This window comes from Cinclus cinclus, chromosome 15, assembly GCF_963662255.1.
Source record: "Cinclus cinclus chromosome 15, bCinCin1.1, whole genome shotgun sequence".
In the NCBI taxonomy this organism is placed as follows: domain Eukaryota; kingdom Metazoa; phylum Chordata; class Aves; order Passeriformes; family Cinclidae; genus Cinclus; species Cinclus cinclus.
The window spans coordinates 3,930,762-3,945,320 of record NC_085060.1 but is presented as its reverse complement, the minus strand read 5'-3'; the positions used below and the strand labels follow the sequence as shown (position 1 = coordinate 3,945,320).

General features: G+C 51.1%; 2 protein-coding genes and 5 non-coding genes across 12 annotated transcripts in view; 1 reads left to right on the top strand and 6 right to left on the bottom strand.

The window, feature by feature from the left end:
• Positions 1-4,098, top strand: part of MPP1 (MAGUK p55 scaffold protein 1) — an 18,730-nt gene extending 14,632 nt beyond the window's left edge. For all 4 annotated transcript variants that reach the window (XM_062502655.1, XM_062502656.1, XM_062502654.1 and 1 more), the window contains exons 10-12: positions 158-360; positions 719-793; positions 2,825-4,098. In XM_062502655.1, coding sequence (XP_062358639.1) covers positions 158-360; positions 719-793; positions 2,825-3,001 — 455 coding nt within the window. In that variant the 3' untranslated portion in view covers positions 3,002-4,098. The remainder of the gene's footprint in view (positions 1-157; positions 361-718; positions 794-2,824) is intronic.
• Positions 1-14,559, bottom strand: part of DKC1 (dyskerin pseudouridine synthase 1) — a 16,437-nt gene extending 1,878 nt beyond the window's left edge. The window contains exons 1-16 of one of the 3 annotated variants that reach the window (XR_009933640.1): positions 14,425-14,559; positions 14,168-14,229; positions 13,830-13,916; positions 13,206-13,297; positions 12,506-12,690; positions 11,966-12,030; positions 11,286-11,412; positions 10,800-10,930; positions 9,748-9,891; positions 9,205-9,325; positions 8,354-8,472; positions 7,230-7,333; positions 6,724-6,790; positions 5,984-6,136; positions 5,414-5,607; positions 4,232-5,164 (exon numbers count right to left, since the gene is read on the bottom strand). Coding sequence is in view for 1 of the 3 variants with exons in the window: in XM_062502653.1 (XP_062358637.1) it covers positions 5,542-5,607; positions 5,984-6,136; positions 6,724-6,790; positions 7,230-7,333; positions 8,354-8,472; positions 9,205-9,325; positions 9,748-9,891; positions 10,800-10,930; positions 11,286-11,412; positions 11,966-12,030; positions 12,506-12,690; positions 13,206-13,297; positions 13,830-13,916; positions 14,168-14,229; positions 14,425-14,440 (1,539 nt within the window). In the remaining 2 variants the exon portion in view is untranslated. Of the gene's footprint in view, positions 1-4,231; positions 5,608-5,983; positions 6,137-6,723; positions 6,791-7,229; positions 7,334-8,353; positions 8,473-9,204; positions 9,326-9,747; positions 9,892-10,799; positions 10,931-11,285; positions 11,413-11,965; positions 12,031-12,505; positions 12,691-13,205; positions 13,298-13,829; positions 13,917-14,167; positions 14,230-14,424 lie in introns of those variants that run through there. The other 2 variants (XR_009933641.1, XM_062502653.1) reach the window with 2 other exon arrangements.
• On the bottom strand, positions 7,979-8,054 carry LOC134050263 (small nucleolar RNA SNORD83). The gene has a single exon (XR_009933675.1). It is a non-coding gene; the product is annotated as a small nucleolar RNA SNORD83 (small nucleolar RNA).
• Positions 8,720-8,965, bottom strand: LOC134050265 (small nucleolar RNA SNORD17). The gene has a single exon (XR_009933677.1). It is a non-coding gene; the product is annotated as a small nucleolar RNA SNORD17 (small nucleolar RNA).
• Positions 10,520-10,649, bottom strand: LOC134050271 (small nucleolar RNA SNORA36 family). The gene has a single exon (XR_009933682.1). It is a non-coding gene; the product is annotated as a small nucleolar RNA SNORA36 family (small nucleolar RNA).
• Positions 11,015-11,090, bottom strand: LOC134050268 (small nucleolar RNA SNORD83). Its single transcript, XR_009933679.1, has one exon. It is a non-coding gene; the product is annotated as a small nucleolar RNA SNORD83 (small nucleolar RNA).
• Positions 11,619-11,864, bottom strand: LOC134050264 (small nucleolar RNA SNORD17). The gene has a single exon (XR_009933676.1). It is a non-coding gene; the product is annotated as a small nucleolar RNA SNORD17 (small nucleolar RNA).

Genomic DNA, 14,559 nt, shown 5'->3' with positions numbered 1-14,559 from the left:
TTTTCATCCAGTGTTTGTCCCCAGCTGGCTGAGGTCCCTACTTATCCAAAGCAGGAAGCAGTTAGCAGAGGATTAATACAGCTGAGTCTTGATGCCTGCTCCACTCTGTCCCACTCTCCTTCTGTGGTCCAGCACTCAATTCCCTCTCCCTCCCCAGATACCACACGCCCCCAGAAGAAGAATGAGGTGGATGGGAAGGATTATTACTTTGTCTCCACCGAGGAGATGACCCGGGACATCTCAGCCAATGAGTTCTTGGAGTTTGGAAGCTACCAGGGAAACATGTTTGGCACCAAGTTTGAAACAGTGCACAAAATCCACCAGCAGGATAAAGTCGCTATTTTGGACATTGAGCCCCAGGTAGGGAGCAGGGGAAGGGGTGGGGGCTGCCACAGATTGAACTACCTGGGTGCTGGCTGTGACTGTCCCTGCCTTCTCCTCCCAGAGGAAAAAAACAGCAAGCCCTGGGGTGGCATTTCCATTCCCAAGACACGGGTACAGTGAGGGTGTTCGCTGTCACAGCACACACCTGGCTCTGACACCAAGGCCATGGCCAGGCTGCTATGGGAGTGGGTTGTGGGGACCCTTTTCTAGAAGTGCACCCAGTGAGCTCGTGTCCCCAACGAGGGGTGTCTCCTTCAGAGGCACCGTGCCTGCTGTGCTTGCTCCCAGCCTGGGGCAGGGGCACGCTCTGGTAACTGCGCCCCTCTCACCACAGACCCTCAAGATCGTCCGCACGGCCGAGCTCTCCCCGTTCATTGTCTTCATCGCCCCCACAGACAAGGCAGAAGAGGTGAGTAGCAGGGTGTCCCCTCCTGTCCTCCTCTGGCTGGGCTTCTTGGTCCATGGCAGCACCTGCTGCAGCAACCCAGGGGTCCCCATCAGCATCTTCCTCTCTGCTTGGCTTTTGGTGGTCCAGAACTGAGCGTAGACCTGAGGAGCAGGAACTGCCAATTCCTGCGGCTGTAGGCTCAGCAATCCTCATCCCAGCAGCATAATCACAGTGGGGAGCACAGCCTAGCAGTCGGGGCAGGACCATTTATCCTGCCACCAGCTATGCAAATAGACATACAAACAACTGCTGCTTTCATTCTTTGCCTCATTAGGATGCTGATCCCTTTAACGTGAGGATGAAGGCAGCACTGATAGCGCAGTTAACTCATTCAGTGCCAAGCAGCAGGCTGGCAGCCACAGGCTATCGCTTCCCCGAAAGCCCCCTGGCTGCAGGGATGCTGCCTACACCCTTGCCCTACACCCCAGCCTGGCAGGGAGATGGGATGACAGAAGCCAACAAGGAAACCCAGAGCTGTGCTCCTTCTGGGTTCAATGGCCACCTCTTCCAACCTATTAAATTTGTGTTGGTAAAGCTTAAGCTACAGATAGTTTGCAGAGAGGGTATGTATGCAACCTTCAGAGCAAGTGCTGTGCAGGTGTTTAGAGGAACATTAACTGCCTGATGCAGCAGGCTGGGGAGGGGGGGAAGATCTCAGAATAGAAAGGGCCACTCTGTCACCCACCGCTGCCTCCATCCAGAGAGGAATCACATCCTGCTGCAGTGGGCAGGGCCAGCCCTGCTGCCAGGCACTAAATATAACCCTGCAGCTCTGCTCACTCTGAGGAGGGATGCGGCAGAGTTAATGTGACCCTGCAGAGCTCGCGAGCAAAAACTGCTGCTTACCCTTCCTCCCTTCTCCACCCCGCACAGCTGCTGGCTTCACACTATAGGAAAAATTAATTTTATAAGAGTAGATGAGTATTTTCAGTAACTCTTTCAAAATGAAGGTAGCTAAGCAGTATATATATATATATGGGTTTTTTTGCCCCTAGGGTAATAATTATATTTAAAGTTTGTCAGTGTTGAACTGAACACCTTAAAAGACAGAAGCCTGCTGTGCCCTGAGGGAGGGTGTGGTAACAGAAATATTACTCTGCCATCTGTATTATGTTTTTAGTGCTGACCACTAAAGGTATCAGTATTGTGATACATACCCAGCTGGTCTAACAAAAAAGAAGGGGAGGACAAAGACTGGTCTTATTTGGGTCTATTAATATAGTTGTAGGTCTGTTTCATGTATTTATAATATATATAATTATATAATAAATAGGATAATTAGTATAATTAATAATACCCATTTAGGTCTATTAATATCTGCATAGAGCAGAGCTCAGCAAGCACTACACACCAAGCTGTCCCTCCTCTCCAGGCATAGAAAGCTACCTGTCTTTCAAGCTCCATTAGGGAAATACGTGGAAATGGTCTGGACCTCATTGCCAGGGGCAGAGCTGTCCAGGGATACCCCCACAAGCTGGACAGCCCAGCCACACTGGCAGGGGAGGAGAGGCAGCTTTGCTTTTACCACTGAAGTACAGCACTAAAAACCCAGCCAAAACCAGTGGAGAGGCTGGTAAAGCTCTGGCAGCTGGTGCTGTTCTGCTCAAAAGCCAGTGGGAAGGGAGCATATCCTGCAGGAATCCCATCTCCAACCCAGCCTGAGGTCTGGAGCTGGTGACAATGGCCACCAGAACACTGAACAGCCTGCTGCTTGTGAACCTTCTCCCTGGGAACTGCCACAGAGCATTTTAAAGGTAATTATGAGAGCCAGCAGGTCTGGCCTCACTCTAGCAGGTAACCTGATGCTCCCAGCACCACACAAAAGCCCCAGACACAAGCCCAGAGGTCACACAACAGCTCCCGGCCCATCAGACAAGCTCTAAGGCTTCTCTGCGCTCTTGATACTTCACAAGCCCTGGAGTTGGTGGTGGGTGTTTCCCAGTTGGGGTGTGCTGTGAAGTTCCTCTCTGAGCACTGTCGTGTCCCTTGCAGTCGGAGGCTCTGCAGCAGCTCCGCAAGGACTCGGAGAGCATCCGGAGCCGGTACGCACACTACTTCGACCTGGCCCTGGTCAACAACAGTGTGGAAGAGAGCCTCCAGCTGCTGCAGGAAGCCTTTGAGCAGGCCTGCAACTCTCCACAGTGGGTGCCTGTCTCCTGGGTCTACTGAGAGGGCACCCAAACCCAGCTGCTTCCCATCAACCATCCTGCAGCCACTGGGAAACACCTCCTCTACTTCCCCTGCCCCACACAGCCCAGCACAACTCCCCTCCTCTGCTGCTCCACGGACATGGTCTCGGTTCACACACACTCACAGGGTGCCCTCAGCTCCTCTCCTGCAGGAACACAGGATAGAGGTTACCTGGGGGCCGGCCACCTCCTGTGGCACTGCAGGGTGGGGCAGTGGCTACAGCAGAGCCCAGGTTAGTTCAGAGCACAGCTCCCTGCCCTCCCCAGGCAAGGGAAAGCACAGTCCTGCTGTAGCACCCAGCTGATCTTCCCTGCAGCAGTCCCAAGGGAAGTGGCAGATCAGGGGCTTTTCCAGGCAGCTGTCTCCTGCCAGGGCAGGAATGCACACAACTCAAAACCCTTCCTGCTGTCCTTGAGGCTTCAGGGAAGCCCACATCCTTGGGAGGTTTCTCCCAGAACTCCATCCAAGGGTTTCCTCTCACAAAGGAGGAAGATGATGAATGAGGCATGGAGTACCCCCAGGCAGGCCTCACCCCATGTTCCCATGTAGGAGTTTTCTCATTTACCCTGTGCAGCCATAAGTGTAAAAACTCACTGTATTTTGAATTCTCACCGTGCAGCTTGAATTGTTACTGCCTGGCCAGAGAAAGGGGGCAGCAGCTGAGCCAGTCCCACACAGCAAACCCCAAAGGGCCTCTCCAATGGGTAAATTACATCCAGCCACAACTAGCTGTTGCATGCAGTAGAAAAGTGTCTACAAAGATCATCCAGGCATGTTTTCCAGTCTAGGGTGTCTCACACTGTATGCAAACATGAAAGCCATGCTCACCCCGGGGTTCATACTGACTCATAAGCCTCACACCACCATGGGTCTGGGAAGTATCATCACATCCACCGTGTAGGTGAAAAACCTCATGTGTGTTCAGTCAGCTATAGGGGCAAGGGGAAGGTGGTTAAAAGGTCTTGTGCAATTTTTTTTTAAGGATGCCAAAAATAAAAATCTATGTGCAATAGGGACCTTCGTTCTGATCCACTGCAGGGAAACAATGAGCAGCAATAAATGTGCGCTGAAACATTGCCATGGCTGTTATTTTACCTCTCAGGCTGGGCACTGACAAAGCAATGACAAAGGCCCTTCTAGTGACAGTCCTCATCAACATGCCCATCCCTCTGCCCCAGCAGTTTCTTCAGGAAAACAATCAGAGGCTGGACAGGTGGTAAAATCTGCCCCCCTGCCCCATGAATGCCACTGACTTTTTGGGAGGAGTGTGAAAATCACCTGTTCAAAACCAGAAATTTTATTTATTTATTTATTTACTTTAGTAAAAAAAGAGTAAATAAAAATGGACTTTTTTTTTTTCCCTGCTCACACTGCAACACCCACTAGCTGCTGTCCCCACTGCCTGCATCTCCAGCACTGGAGGGCAGTATAGACTAAAGCAATGCATGAGGTTAATCCAACATTTAACAGAATCTCTGCAGGGAATGAACCTCAGAACAAGAGCCTGGGGTCCTTCCTCATTAAAGGGAGCTAAAACCTGGCTCAGCACTACCCCTGTGACAGGAAAGACCTGCCCCCGGTAAGCCATTCCAGATAGTTTAGCAACAAATTTATCTAAAACCGTTCAAGCCCACACCCAATGCCCCCTGGCAGAGCTGCCTCTGACCAAGCTTTTTCTTAGGGCTCCAGTCCCAGCAGCATGAAGAACATGTTGGTCAGTCACCTCCAGCCTTCAGAGCACACTGGGCATCAGAACCAGGCGAGGCAACCAAAAGCGTTGCAGTCCAACAAATCAGTAGAGAAGAGCAGAAAGCCAGCAAAAGGGACACCCTGTCAACATCACTGAGACAAGTGGGCTTGAGAATCAGCAGACAATGTACCAGCATGTCCTTGTGCTATAAACAACAAGGAGGAATTAAATTTTCTAATCCTTTCACGACAAAGGTTTAAAAAGGAGTGAAAAATAATCTGGGTGGACTATTTGTTCTCATTTAACTGAATAAAGCCAAGCCTGTGGCCAGGTTAAAACACAGTCCTTCAGAAATAACTGATCTGACTGTCCCCATACAAACACACGGGCTGTGACAAAGCCACTCCTCCAGGCAGCAACACATTCTTTGACTGTCAGGTAACAGCTTCAGCCTTGGGAGAAAAGGAAAAAAAGAGGCAGTATATGAGGAGGGAGAAAGATTATTCCACCTTCTCTAGGTGAAAACAGAGACCAATGAAGAGCCAGAAGCTACAGCTTCCCCGAAGATCCCACTTCCGTTGGCATCGTGGTGCTCAGCTTAGAGATCAATCCAGTGCAGGGACAGTGAGGCACCCTGCTCCTCTGGCAACCCTTAAAACAGGATGAAGAGGGGCACCTGAGCAGGGCAAACACCCACTCACTCATATAAACAGGAGGAAAGATCTTGGAACTTGCTGGCTCCTCTGCCACGCAGCCAGTCCTCTTCTCAAGACCCAGAACTCCTCCCTCCTGACTGATGAGGTTGCCTGCTTTGGACAGACCCAGCTGCTTAGTCCGAGCTCTCTTCTACTTCCTTTTGTTTCTTCTTCTTTTTCTTGCTGCTGGTCTCACTGGTCTGTGGAGAGATTGGAAAGGTCAGAAAGCCATCAAAAAGGAATCCCCCACTGCCCATTTCAGACGGAACAGCTCCACCCCAGAAGCAGTGCAGGCTCCCCAGGGCACACTCCAGCACCATCCTCCCACAGGGACCCACGATAGGGCACAAGAGCACACAGGTGGCCTGGCAGGAACCCACCAACTGTCCTGGGCCACCTGCCCTATCTCCCACCACAAGTTCAAGTTTAAAATGCACCTCAAATACATCCTCCTATACCTGGCACTCTGTGCACATGCACTGCAGGCTGCTGATGAATTAATCCTGGAGGTAATTAGGGACAGCGAGGAATCTCTACCATGCTTGGACCATACCATGGCAGTACTCAATTACATACCCTCTCTATTTGTTCTCCCCCACTCTCAGCTGCCTCTCTGGCCTTCTTCTCTTTCTTCTTCTTTTTCTTTTCCTTTCTGCTCAGCTCCTCTGGTGGTGGGGTGGACGGTGGGGTCACAGCTTCCTCATTTTCACTCTCTGAGTCTCGCTTTCTCTGTTGGGGGAACACATTGTCAGACACACCAACATAGCTCAGGCGAGGGGAAAAATGACTGCCTGATTCAATGCAACTTTATTTAACAACAGGGTGACTTGCAGTCTCTCCAGCATACACTGTCTAGGATTTGCTTCTGCCAGAATTGCCCCCTGTACTTTTCAGTTTCCTGTATCCCAAGTATTAGTTTAAAACACTGCTGCTCCTTTCCAAGGGCATGCAAAAGCCCTGAGTTAAGGAATTTTAGGTGCAACTCTTGCATGGACATTTTTACAGTTCTCCATAGTCTTCAAAAGTTCTCTGGCACAACAAATCTCTGTTGTGGCTCCATACAATGTATTTTCTTGTGCTGTGTTGGAAGAGTAAGCCCAGAGCCAGTAGCTTCATGTTTGAGCTGCAATTGTGTCTTGGGTGGTGGGAAATTGCTGGAGTCCCAGGCAAGGAACTGTGAACCTTGTGCCTAACAAAGGGCATGGAAGATCCTGGACTAAAAATCATCATTGCACCAAAATGCAAGGGCAAGGTATGTGCAAATAATGGGAATAATGGACATAGAGTAACAGCCAGAAAAAACTGGTAATACTCACTTTTGCAGCCCTGTCCTCTGAAACAGCTTGGTAATCAGCAGCTGCTTCTTCTTTTCTGGAAGTATCCCTGAAAGAAAACAACCCAAGGTTGCACAGGACAGTCGTTGGTTGCCTCATGCTACTCTGGACTGTACAAATCCCTGTCCCCTCACAGGGGCTCTGTAATCCACCCCAGGAGCTGGGTGGAGAAGTTGGTGTGGGGGAGACCTGCAGCCTGCACCAGGACCAGCTGGGCTGGGCAACAGCACGGCGTCCCCCGTTTAATTTAGCAGACTGACTCCCTCTAAAACCACAACAGGCTAAAAAGGGATAACTGTCTGCTCAGGGCCTTTCTCCCAACACTCAAGAGCAACACACACCAAGAAATGCAACTGCATCCCAGGCTCCAGACAGCCTTAGGACAAGCCTAACATGACCCATGCACAAATACCAGCATCAAGCCCAGCCCTTGCTGCACAGTGCTCCCCTCTGAACAACGGTGTGGGAGCCACACACCCAGTACCAACCTGTAATCCACATATTCCCTCCTCCAGGACTCTGGTGTGCTCTCATTGGGCTTTCCATGCTTATCCAGCAGACCCTTCTGGATCATCATCTTCTTCTGACTGGCCTGAAAGCAAAGTGCAGCAAGTCAAACTGCAGCTCCAGGTACGAAAAATCCTTCCTCAAGCAAGAGGAGAGACTCCAACAATAAGCCAAGCCAACAATTACAGCATTACCTATTTACCACAGTTCCAAGGACCTTGAAACAAATGAGACAAAACATTCCCTGCACAGAAGCCTAAGTATCAGACAAGAAGCATCCTTATCAGTAAATAATGGCTAATTTGATGGGGGAGTCACAGCAACACTAATACAACTGCACATCATGGAGCCTGGATCTTTGACTGGTTTTTCCAGCTTAACGACGTGCAGCGTTTGAGCCAGACCACTCGTTTGTGAGGTTTCGCAAAGGACTCCAAAATGCTTGAACTGTCACAGGACATTTCCCCACCTCTGCCATGAGACAGATGTGGAAGCACCCCCAAAGCTTTCACCTGAACCACAGGAATGGGATGAGCCACTGCAACTCAACACTTAGTTTTGAGTCCAGCCTGCATCAGGCCAGCCTTGCTGCAGTCAAGCTACCACATGCCTGAGTAGGAGAGGAACCCAACACTGGGTGTTCCCACTGCTCCTCTCCTTCAGGTACAGTTTGGTGTCTTACAGACAGTGTACAATTAAGCAGTGTGAAGCTCCTGCCCAGCCCCTCCAGAGCCATCAGCATGGGGTGATGGATGAAGGTCATCTTTGCACAGAGTGCTAATGCCATCCATTTCACATCATTTGGCTCTTCACCAGAGGAGGGCTGGTGCTCTACAGATCTGAGGAAACCCTGCCTGAAGACCAGCAGTGGTCCCCAGGCTCTTTTGGGAGAGAAAGCCTTACTCCCACACCAGCACTGGGCTGCCACAGCCCTTGCACTTGGAACTGCCACCACCATAGCTCCAGGAGACCACAGCAGAATTACAGCAAGGCCCTGAAGAAGACACAGGCACAGCTCTGCCCAAGGGTCCCGGAGTCCCACATCCCAATAGCTGGGCTTCCACCATGGCCCTGGGACTGACCCCATGCCCACAGCAGCACTCACCTTGGGACCCAGCCCCCATTTCCGGGGATATGTGTCTCTCTCCATGATCACTCTCTTGATCTTTGCTACAATGCCATGGTCACACGTAGAAATGACTGCTGTAGTCATCAAGGCAATGGCTGTAGAAGCAGGCATAGAGGTCAGTAACTCCTGAAGAGTGAACCTGTGACAGCCTGTTCTGCCTCTGTCAGCACAAAGATAACCAACCCCCCCCCCAACAGTGTCACCCCACGGAATCACTGACTGTCACACAGCTTCTCTGAATACCCTGGTTAGAACTGGGCACCCCTTCAAGTCAAGCTGGCAGCTGTTAAGAGTCCCTTTGCACTGATCTGCCAGGAGATGTGACGTGCCTGGTGGCAGCATGTGATCAGACACCATCCCTCGTCCCAGTGAGGATGGAGCCCCCAAAGAGGGGCTCCAACCCTGCCAGCACTGCCCCCCTCCTGCAGGCAGCCAGCCACACATCACAGCAGCCCCCAGTAGGACACTGGGACACTGCAGGATGTCTGGAGGCTGCATAGCACCTAGACCCTAGAACAGGAGCTGGGGTGCTGCAGGAGGGCAGCTCCACTGCACTCAGAGAATGGATAAACTGTGTCATCACCTCACACACAACACACCTGAGCATCACACAGCTGCTGAAACCCTCACACCTTGCCCAGGACTGATGCAGCCACTGCTTCTGCTTCTTAACATCCTGCCCAAAAACAGCTGCCTTGGGCCCACATTCCCTATCAGGAACCACTAATTAAACCTTCTGCACATGGGGACTAATTTGAGGTGCCTTTCCTGTCACAGGGTCTGTTATTTCTGCAACTAGCTGGACACAAGAAGGAGGCATTTCATACCTAGGCAGATGGCTTCTCCTTTTGTAGTGATGACAACAATCTCCTGATTAAGCTCAATTCCATCCTCATATCGCAGAACACCAGGCAGCATGATCTTGGCTCCATAGCAAATGGCATTAACCTGAAATTGTAGGCAATGTGAGGGCTTGGAATCTATTACAAGAATTGAAGTACAAAGTGTCTCTAATTTTTAGCTTCCCACCACTATTACCATCCCAGCAATATAATCCCTAAGCAACTATTCATTTTTGTCCACTACATAAAACTTCATATCTTTGGAAAGAGAAAGAAAAGCACCTATCACAGCAAACAATGGGTGAGGCAGATCCCTCAATCATCATCATCCTCCTCAAGCAAGGAGGGCAGATCCTCTGTCATTTAATGGCTCCTGCATCTTAGCTCTGTTCTGGCAGCAGCCCATGGGAGGCTCTACATCATCAGGACAGCACTGGACATCACATGGCTCCTGATCCTGTGTATTCTAGCAGCTGCACAAGTCAGGAGGACACTCTGCAGTTCCCCTGGCACTGCCTCAGAACTCACCGCACTGTCTTTCATTACGAGCCTCTTGTGGGAAGTCAGCAGCTTCTCCAGGGGCAGGATGACCCTTCGCAGGTAGCTGTCATCCTTGTTGTTGTCATACTGCCACTGAGCGTCCAGCACATCATGCATGGTCACCATGTTGTCCTGCAAAGACAAAACCTTTCTAAACTCTCTCACCAGCCACCAACTTGAAACATGCACAAGAGAATAGCTGGAGTCCAACAGCAAATAGTGTTTGAAAAAGGGAGTAAAACCAGACAACCACCATGAGCATGAAAATACAGCTTGAGGTCAGCCTGGCTTGAGCTACCAGACTTCGACCTTCCTAATCTCAGGCAGCATATGGATCTATAGTCTAAGGTCTACCCACACTAAACTTTTAAACATGACCTAACCAAAATTCCTAGGGCTCCTATACAAAGGTTAGTGAGCAGAGGTATAAACTAACCAGCTCTTTAACCTGGGACACGGAATAAGTTCTGAGGCAGCTGTGAGCACCCAACACCTGGAATTCAAAAGTGCCCAGTGACTAGAGCGGTGCTAAGAGCACAGGTGGGTGTGGAAGCACTTGCACTCTGATACTGCTGCTTTGCAAAAAAAACTAGTTCTGGAGTTTGGACCAGCAGCAGGACCTGTCTATGACCAGAGTGAAAAGACTGTACAAGTGTCCAAGATCACACAAGACAATCTCCCAGGCTCATTCCAATGAACCACATTCCCTGAGCTGTGCTGACTCCAAGCAGTCATGGGAGTGAACTCACAGGACACTGGGGTCTGTAGGCTGAGAAATGCAGGTGACATAAACTTTCAGCCACCACAATGCACTTCCCAGTCACTCGCTGTCCCAAAGTTTAATTACCAGAACAGGAGCAACATCCTGAACTGAACTCAACACTTTGGTTACAGAACATCTACACCAACAGCTCTCACTCTTTGGGGGCTATTCACAGAACTCCTTCCTGACCCTAAACCTCCTCCTAACACTGTAAAACGCACAGTCCTAAGGAGCTCTTGCAATTCTGACAATTTCAAATGGGCTGGTGCCAGTGTACCGTCTCTCCCAGGATGCCTGAGCGGACTCTGCGGAGCTCTTGCATCTGGCCCCCCACACCCAGCAGCAAGCCCAGGTGGACACAGAGGGTTCGGATGTATGTGCCTGCTTCACAGCTCACCCAGAAGATACCTGAAAGGCATGACAGGATAGAGTTTTTTAGCAGAAAATAAAACCACATCCTTCAAGAGAAGCTGTATGTCCAGACCTTCCCAGAGCCATCAGCATGGGGTGATAGATGAAGGTCATCTTTGCCCTGAGAGCTAATGCCATCTAATTGACATCATTTGGCTCTTCCATGAAGAGTGCAGCAGTACAAAAACAGATGGGATTTGCTTCCCAGCACACCAAAGCAATGCAAGAAGCAGTTACTTCTGGACAATGAGAGGACTTAGGTGTTAAGAAATCTGCCAAAACCACCCTATTTCACAGAAAACTTTATCAGCTGTCAGTTTTATAGGAAGAAGGCAGGAAAGCCCTGTTTTACCTAATCTTCTCTCAGGATCATACTCCACCAGCTTGCTCTCGTAGATGGTTCTGACTCTCAGCTGTCGTTTGACAGCAGCAATGAGAGGTGGCCGCTGGAACAGGGCACCTGTCAGGGTTTCTATGGCCTGAGGGAGGAAGGAGAAGCAAGAGTTTACACCTGAGCCCTAATGCAGGAGCACCTTGGAGTCTGCAGCAATTGTGTCCAATTCCAAGAATGAGAAACCACAAGGTTAATCCTGATTTGGTGATGCCATACTTAATAAAGCAAATCCAGTGATGTGGTCAAGATGCCAGTGAGCACAGCCAGGATTCTTCCATTAGATGGCAGCATGTGATCAGACACCATCCCTCGTCCCAGTGAGGATGGAGCCCCCAAAGAGGGGCTCCAACCCTGCCAGCACTGCCCCCCTCCTGCAGGCAGCCAGCCACACATCACAGCAGCCCCCAGTAGGACACTGGGACACTGCAGGATGTCTGGAGGCTGCATAGCACCTAGACCCTAGAACAGGAGCTGGGGTGCTGCAGGAGGGCAGCTCCACTGCACTCAGAGAATGGATAAACTGTGTCATCACCTCACACACAGCACACCTGAGCTCCATTCCTGGCCCCTCATCTCCCACCAGTGGCCAGCACTCTGCATGCCAGATGCCAGCATGGCTAAGAGCATGTGAGACTTACCCTGGCCAGCTGAGCCTCACTTTCAATGGCATTGTGCAGCCGAACAATTCCCACATACTCTTTGCCTGAAAGAATGACAAGAGCAGTCAGGAGTGGCCGCTTGCTTTTGATGTTGGACCTCAAGGTCTACCCTACTTCACAGACACACATCCCCAGAACCTTGAAATCCTACCACCTCTTCTAGGAAATGGGCATGGTTTATTACATAGTTAGTTATTCTTCCAGGGAAATAAATCTAAACTACATTTATTTATTCTCTGTGCTGGTATAGGCTTAGGCTGTAAGTTCAACTGGTAAATAAAACCATGCCAGAGGTGATTTCACTGACTTGTAAGAGCCCAAGCACCAGAAAAGCAACAAAAAACCCACCTGAGGCAACACAGATATGTCCTCAGTGGCTTGGAATAACATGCAACCCTTAAAGGTCACAGCACTGAAGACTAAGATTGGCCTTTTCAAGTTTTAGGAATCTCCATTTTGTGTCCAAAAGATCTTCACACATCCCCAGTCACTGCAAATGGCCCTGAGCACCAAACAAACCTGCGCCCTGCTGAGATTTGACCAGTCGTGTCGCCCTCTCGATGCACACAATGAGGCACCCAGTCACCTTGGGATCCAGGGTGCCACTGTGCCCTGTCTTCTCCACTCGCAGGATGCGCCGGATCCACGCAACCACCTCATGAGAGGATGGATTGGAGGGCTTGTCGAGGTTAATAAAGCCAGACCTACAGGCAGGGAATGGGAGCTAAGCATCAGGGCAGACATAGCAACAGTGCAGTAACTTTGAAATGCTGTCCTGGCTGCAAAGAAGTGTATTTCTATACAGCCAGACAAGCAGTGAGCCTCCCAGCAGCTCTGTCAGTCCACATCAACCTGCTTCACGCACAACAGGGTAAGTTAATCCATGGTCAAGGACTTCTCCCCTGCCTTATCGCTACTCTGCACTTAAAAAAAAAAATTCTACAAACTCCAAGCAGTTTCAAAACCCAACAGGCCAAGGAACTTTTCCAAAGACACCACAGAATTCCTTAGGTGGTCTGCATGTTCACCCACATATCTGCTACAACCTCAGAATAAACAAAACTTTACAGGGAGAGATCAGCGGGTCCTATTTAAATGTCTACTGATTATGGCAAGGCACTGAATGAAGAAGAATGGTACAAGGGGAATCCAGCCAAAATATTTTGAAGGTATTAACTGTGAAAGAAAAATAAACCACTCTGGCCTGTATTGCACTCACCTAACATAGTCAGAAATCTCTCTCTTCAGGGGATTAGCACCGGAAGGAAGAGGTGTGTAGTGTGCTGTCCTCACATTTAACTTGTCAAAGTTCTACAAAATCCAAGCATAAGTTTTAAGTCTTCTTAGGCTCCCTTGATTTCAGTTTTGCTGTGCTGCAGTACATCTCCCCAGATACACGAGGTCTGATTCGTACATATAAGTTACAGAGCCACTTCCAAAATGAAAATGACCCAACAATGAAACCACGTTAATATTTTACAAAAATCGAGAAAAAGAGAAATCCTGGACTGAAGGAGATGGAAAACCAGCACAATATACAAATTGACAATGCAGGATAAACAGAACATTCCCCAGAAACTCAGGAGAAGCAACTTGGACGTCTACACACAACACAAGCCATGGTCAGACCCAAATTAAACACTCAAGAAACATGGCGAGATCTTTCCAAGGAGTGGAAAACTCACAAAATCTAACGAATACTGCTGGAGAGACTCGGTAATACGGTTTCTGCAGGCAGAGCACCACATGTGCTGCTCTTGCAGCGCGGCTACACCTCCAGGGGCAGAGGACAAAAGGAGCGGGAACACGGACGGGCCACGAGGTTGAGCAGAACCCGCCCTACCTTCAGCAGCAAGGGCCACTGCGACGTGTCCAGCTGGGCCACCCGGGACTCGGGCTTGATGAGGAAATCCTCGGTGTGCTGAATGTCCTGGGGAGGTGAAGTTAAGCGGGATCAGAGAGGAGGAAGCCGGCGGGCCGCGCTCCCGCCGCCCTCTCCACGTGGCCCCGGAGGCTCCGCTGCCGCGTGGCCGCGCTCCGGCCGGGATGGAGCGGGGAGAGCCCGTCCCAGCCCTACCCACGGTCCTCGGAACGCGTCCGCAAGGATGGGGCTGCGGGACCTTCCCCCCCCTCCCGCACCCCGAGCACGGCCCGATCCAAACCCCCCCATCCCGCGCTCACCGCTACATCATCATCGGCAAGCGCCCTCTTCTCCTTCTTCCGCCGCTTCTTCGCGCTGGAACCTGCGGGAGCGACGCGCCGGGAGTGAGCGCGGGGATCTCACTCAGGGCCGGGAGGGGAGAAGAGAGCCAAAGGCCCAAGGAGGGGGGGACGTAAAACCGCCCGCAAACCCTTCCTCCGCTCCGGCCCCGAGCCCTTCCCGTGCCCCTCCCCGCCGGGGGTCCCCCTCGACCCCGCCGGTCCCCACCGCTGCGCACCGTCCCCGTCCGCCATGGCCGCGCCGCGTGCCGTCCCCGCCGCTCGGAGCGCACCAGCGACCGCCCCGTCCCGCCGGGCCCCGCGCCCGCCGCCGCGTCACCGGCACCGCGCCCCTTCCGCCGCCTGCGGACCGC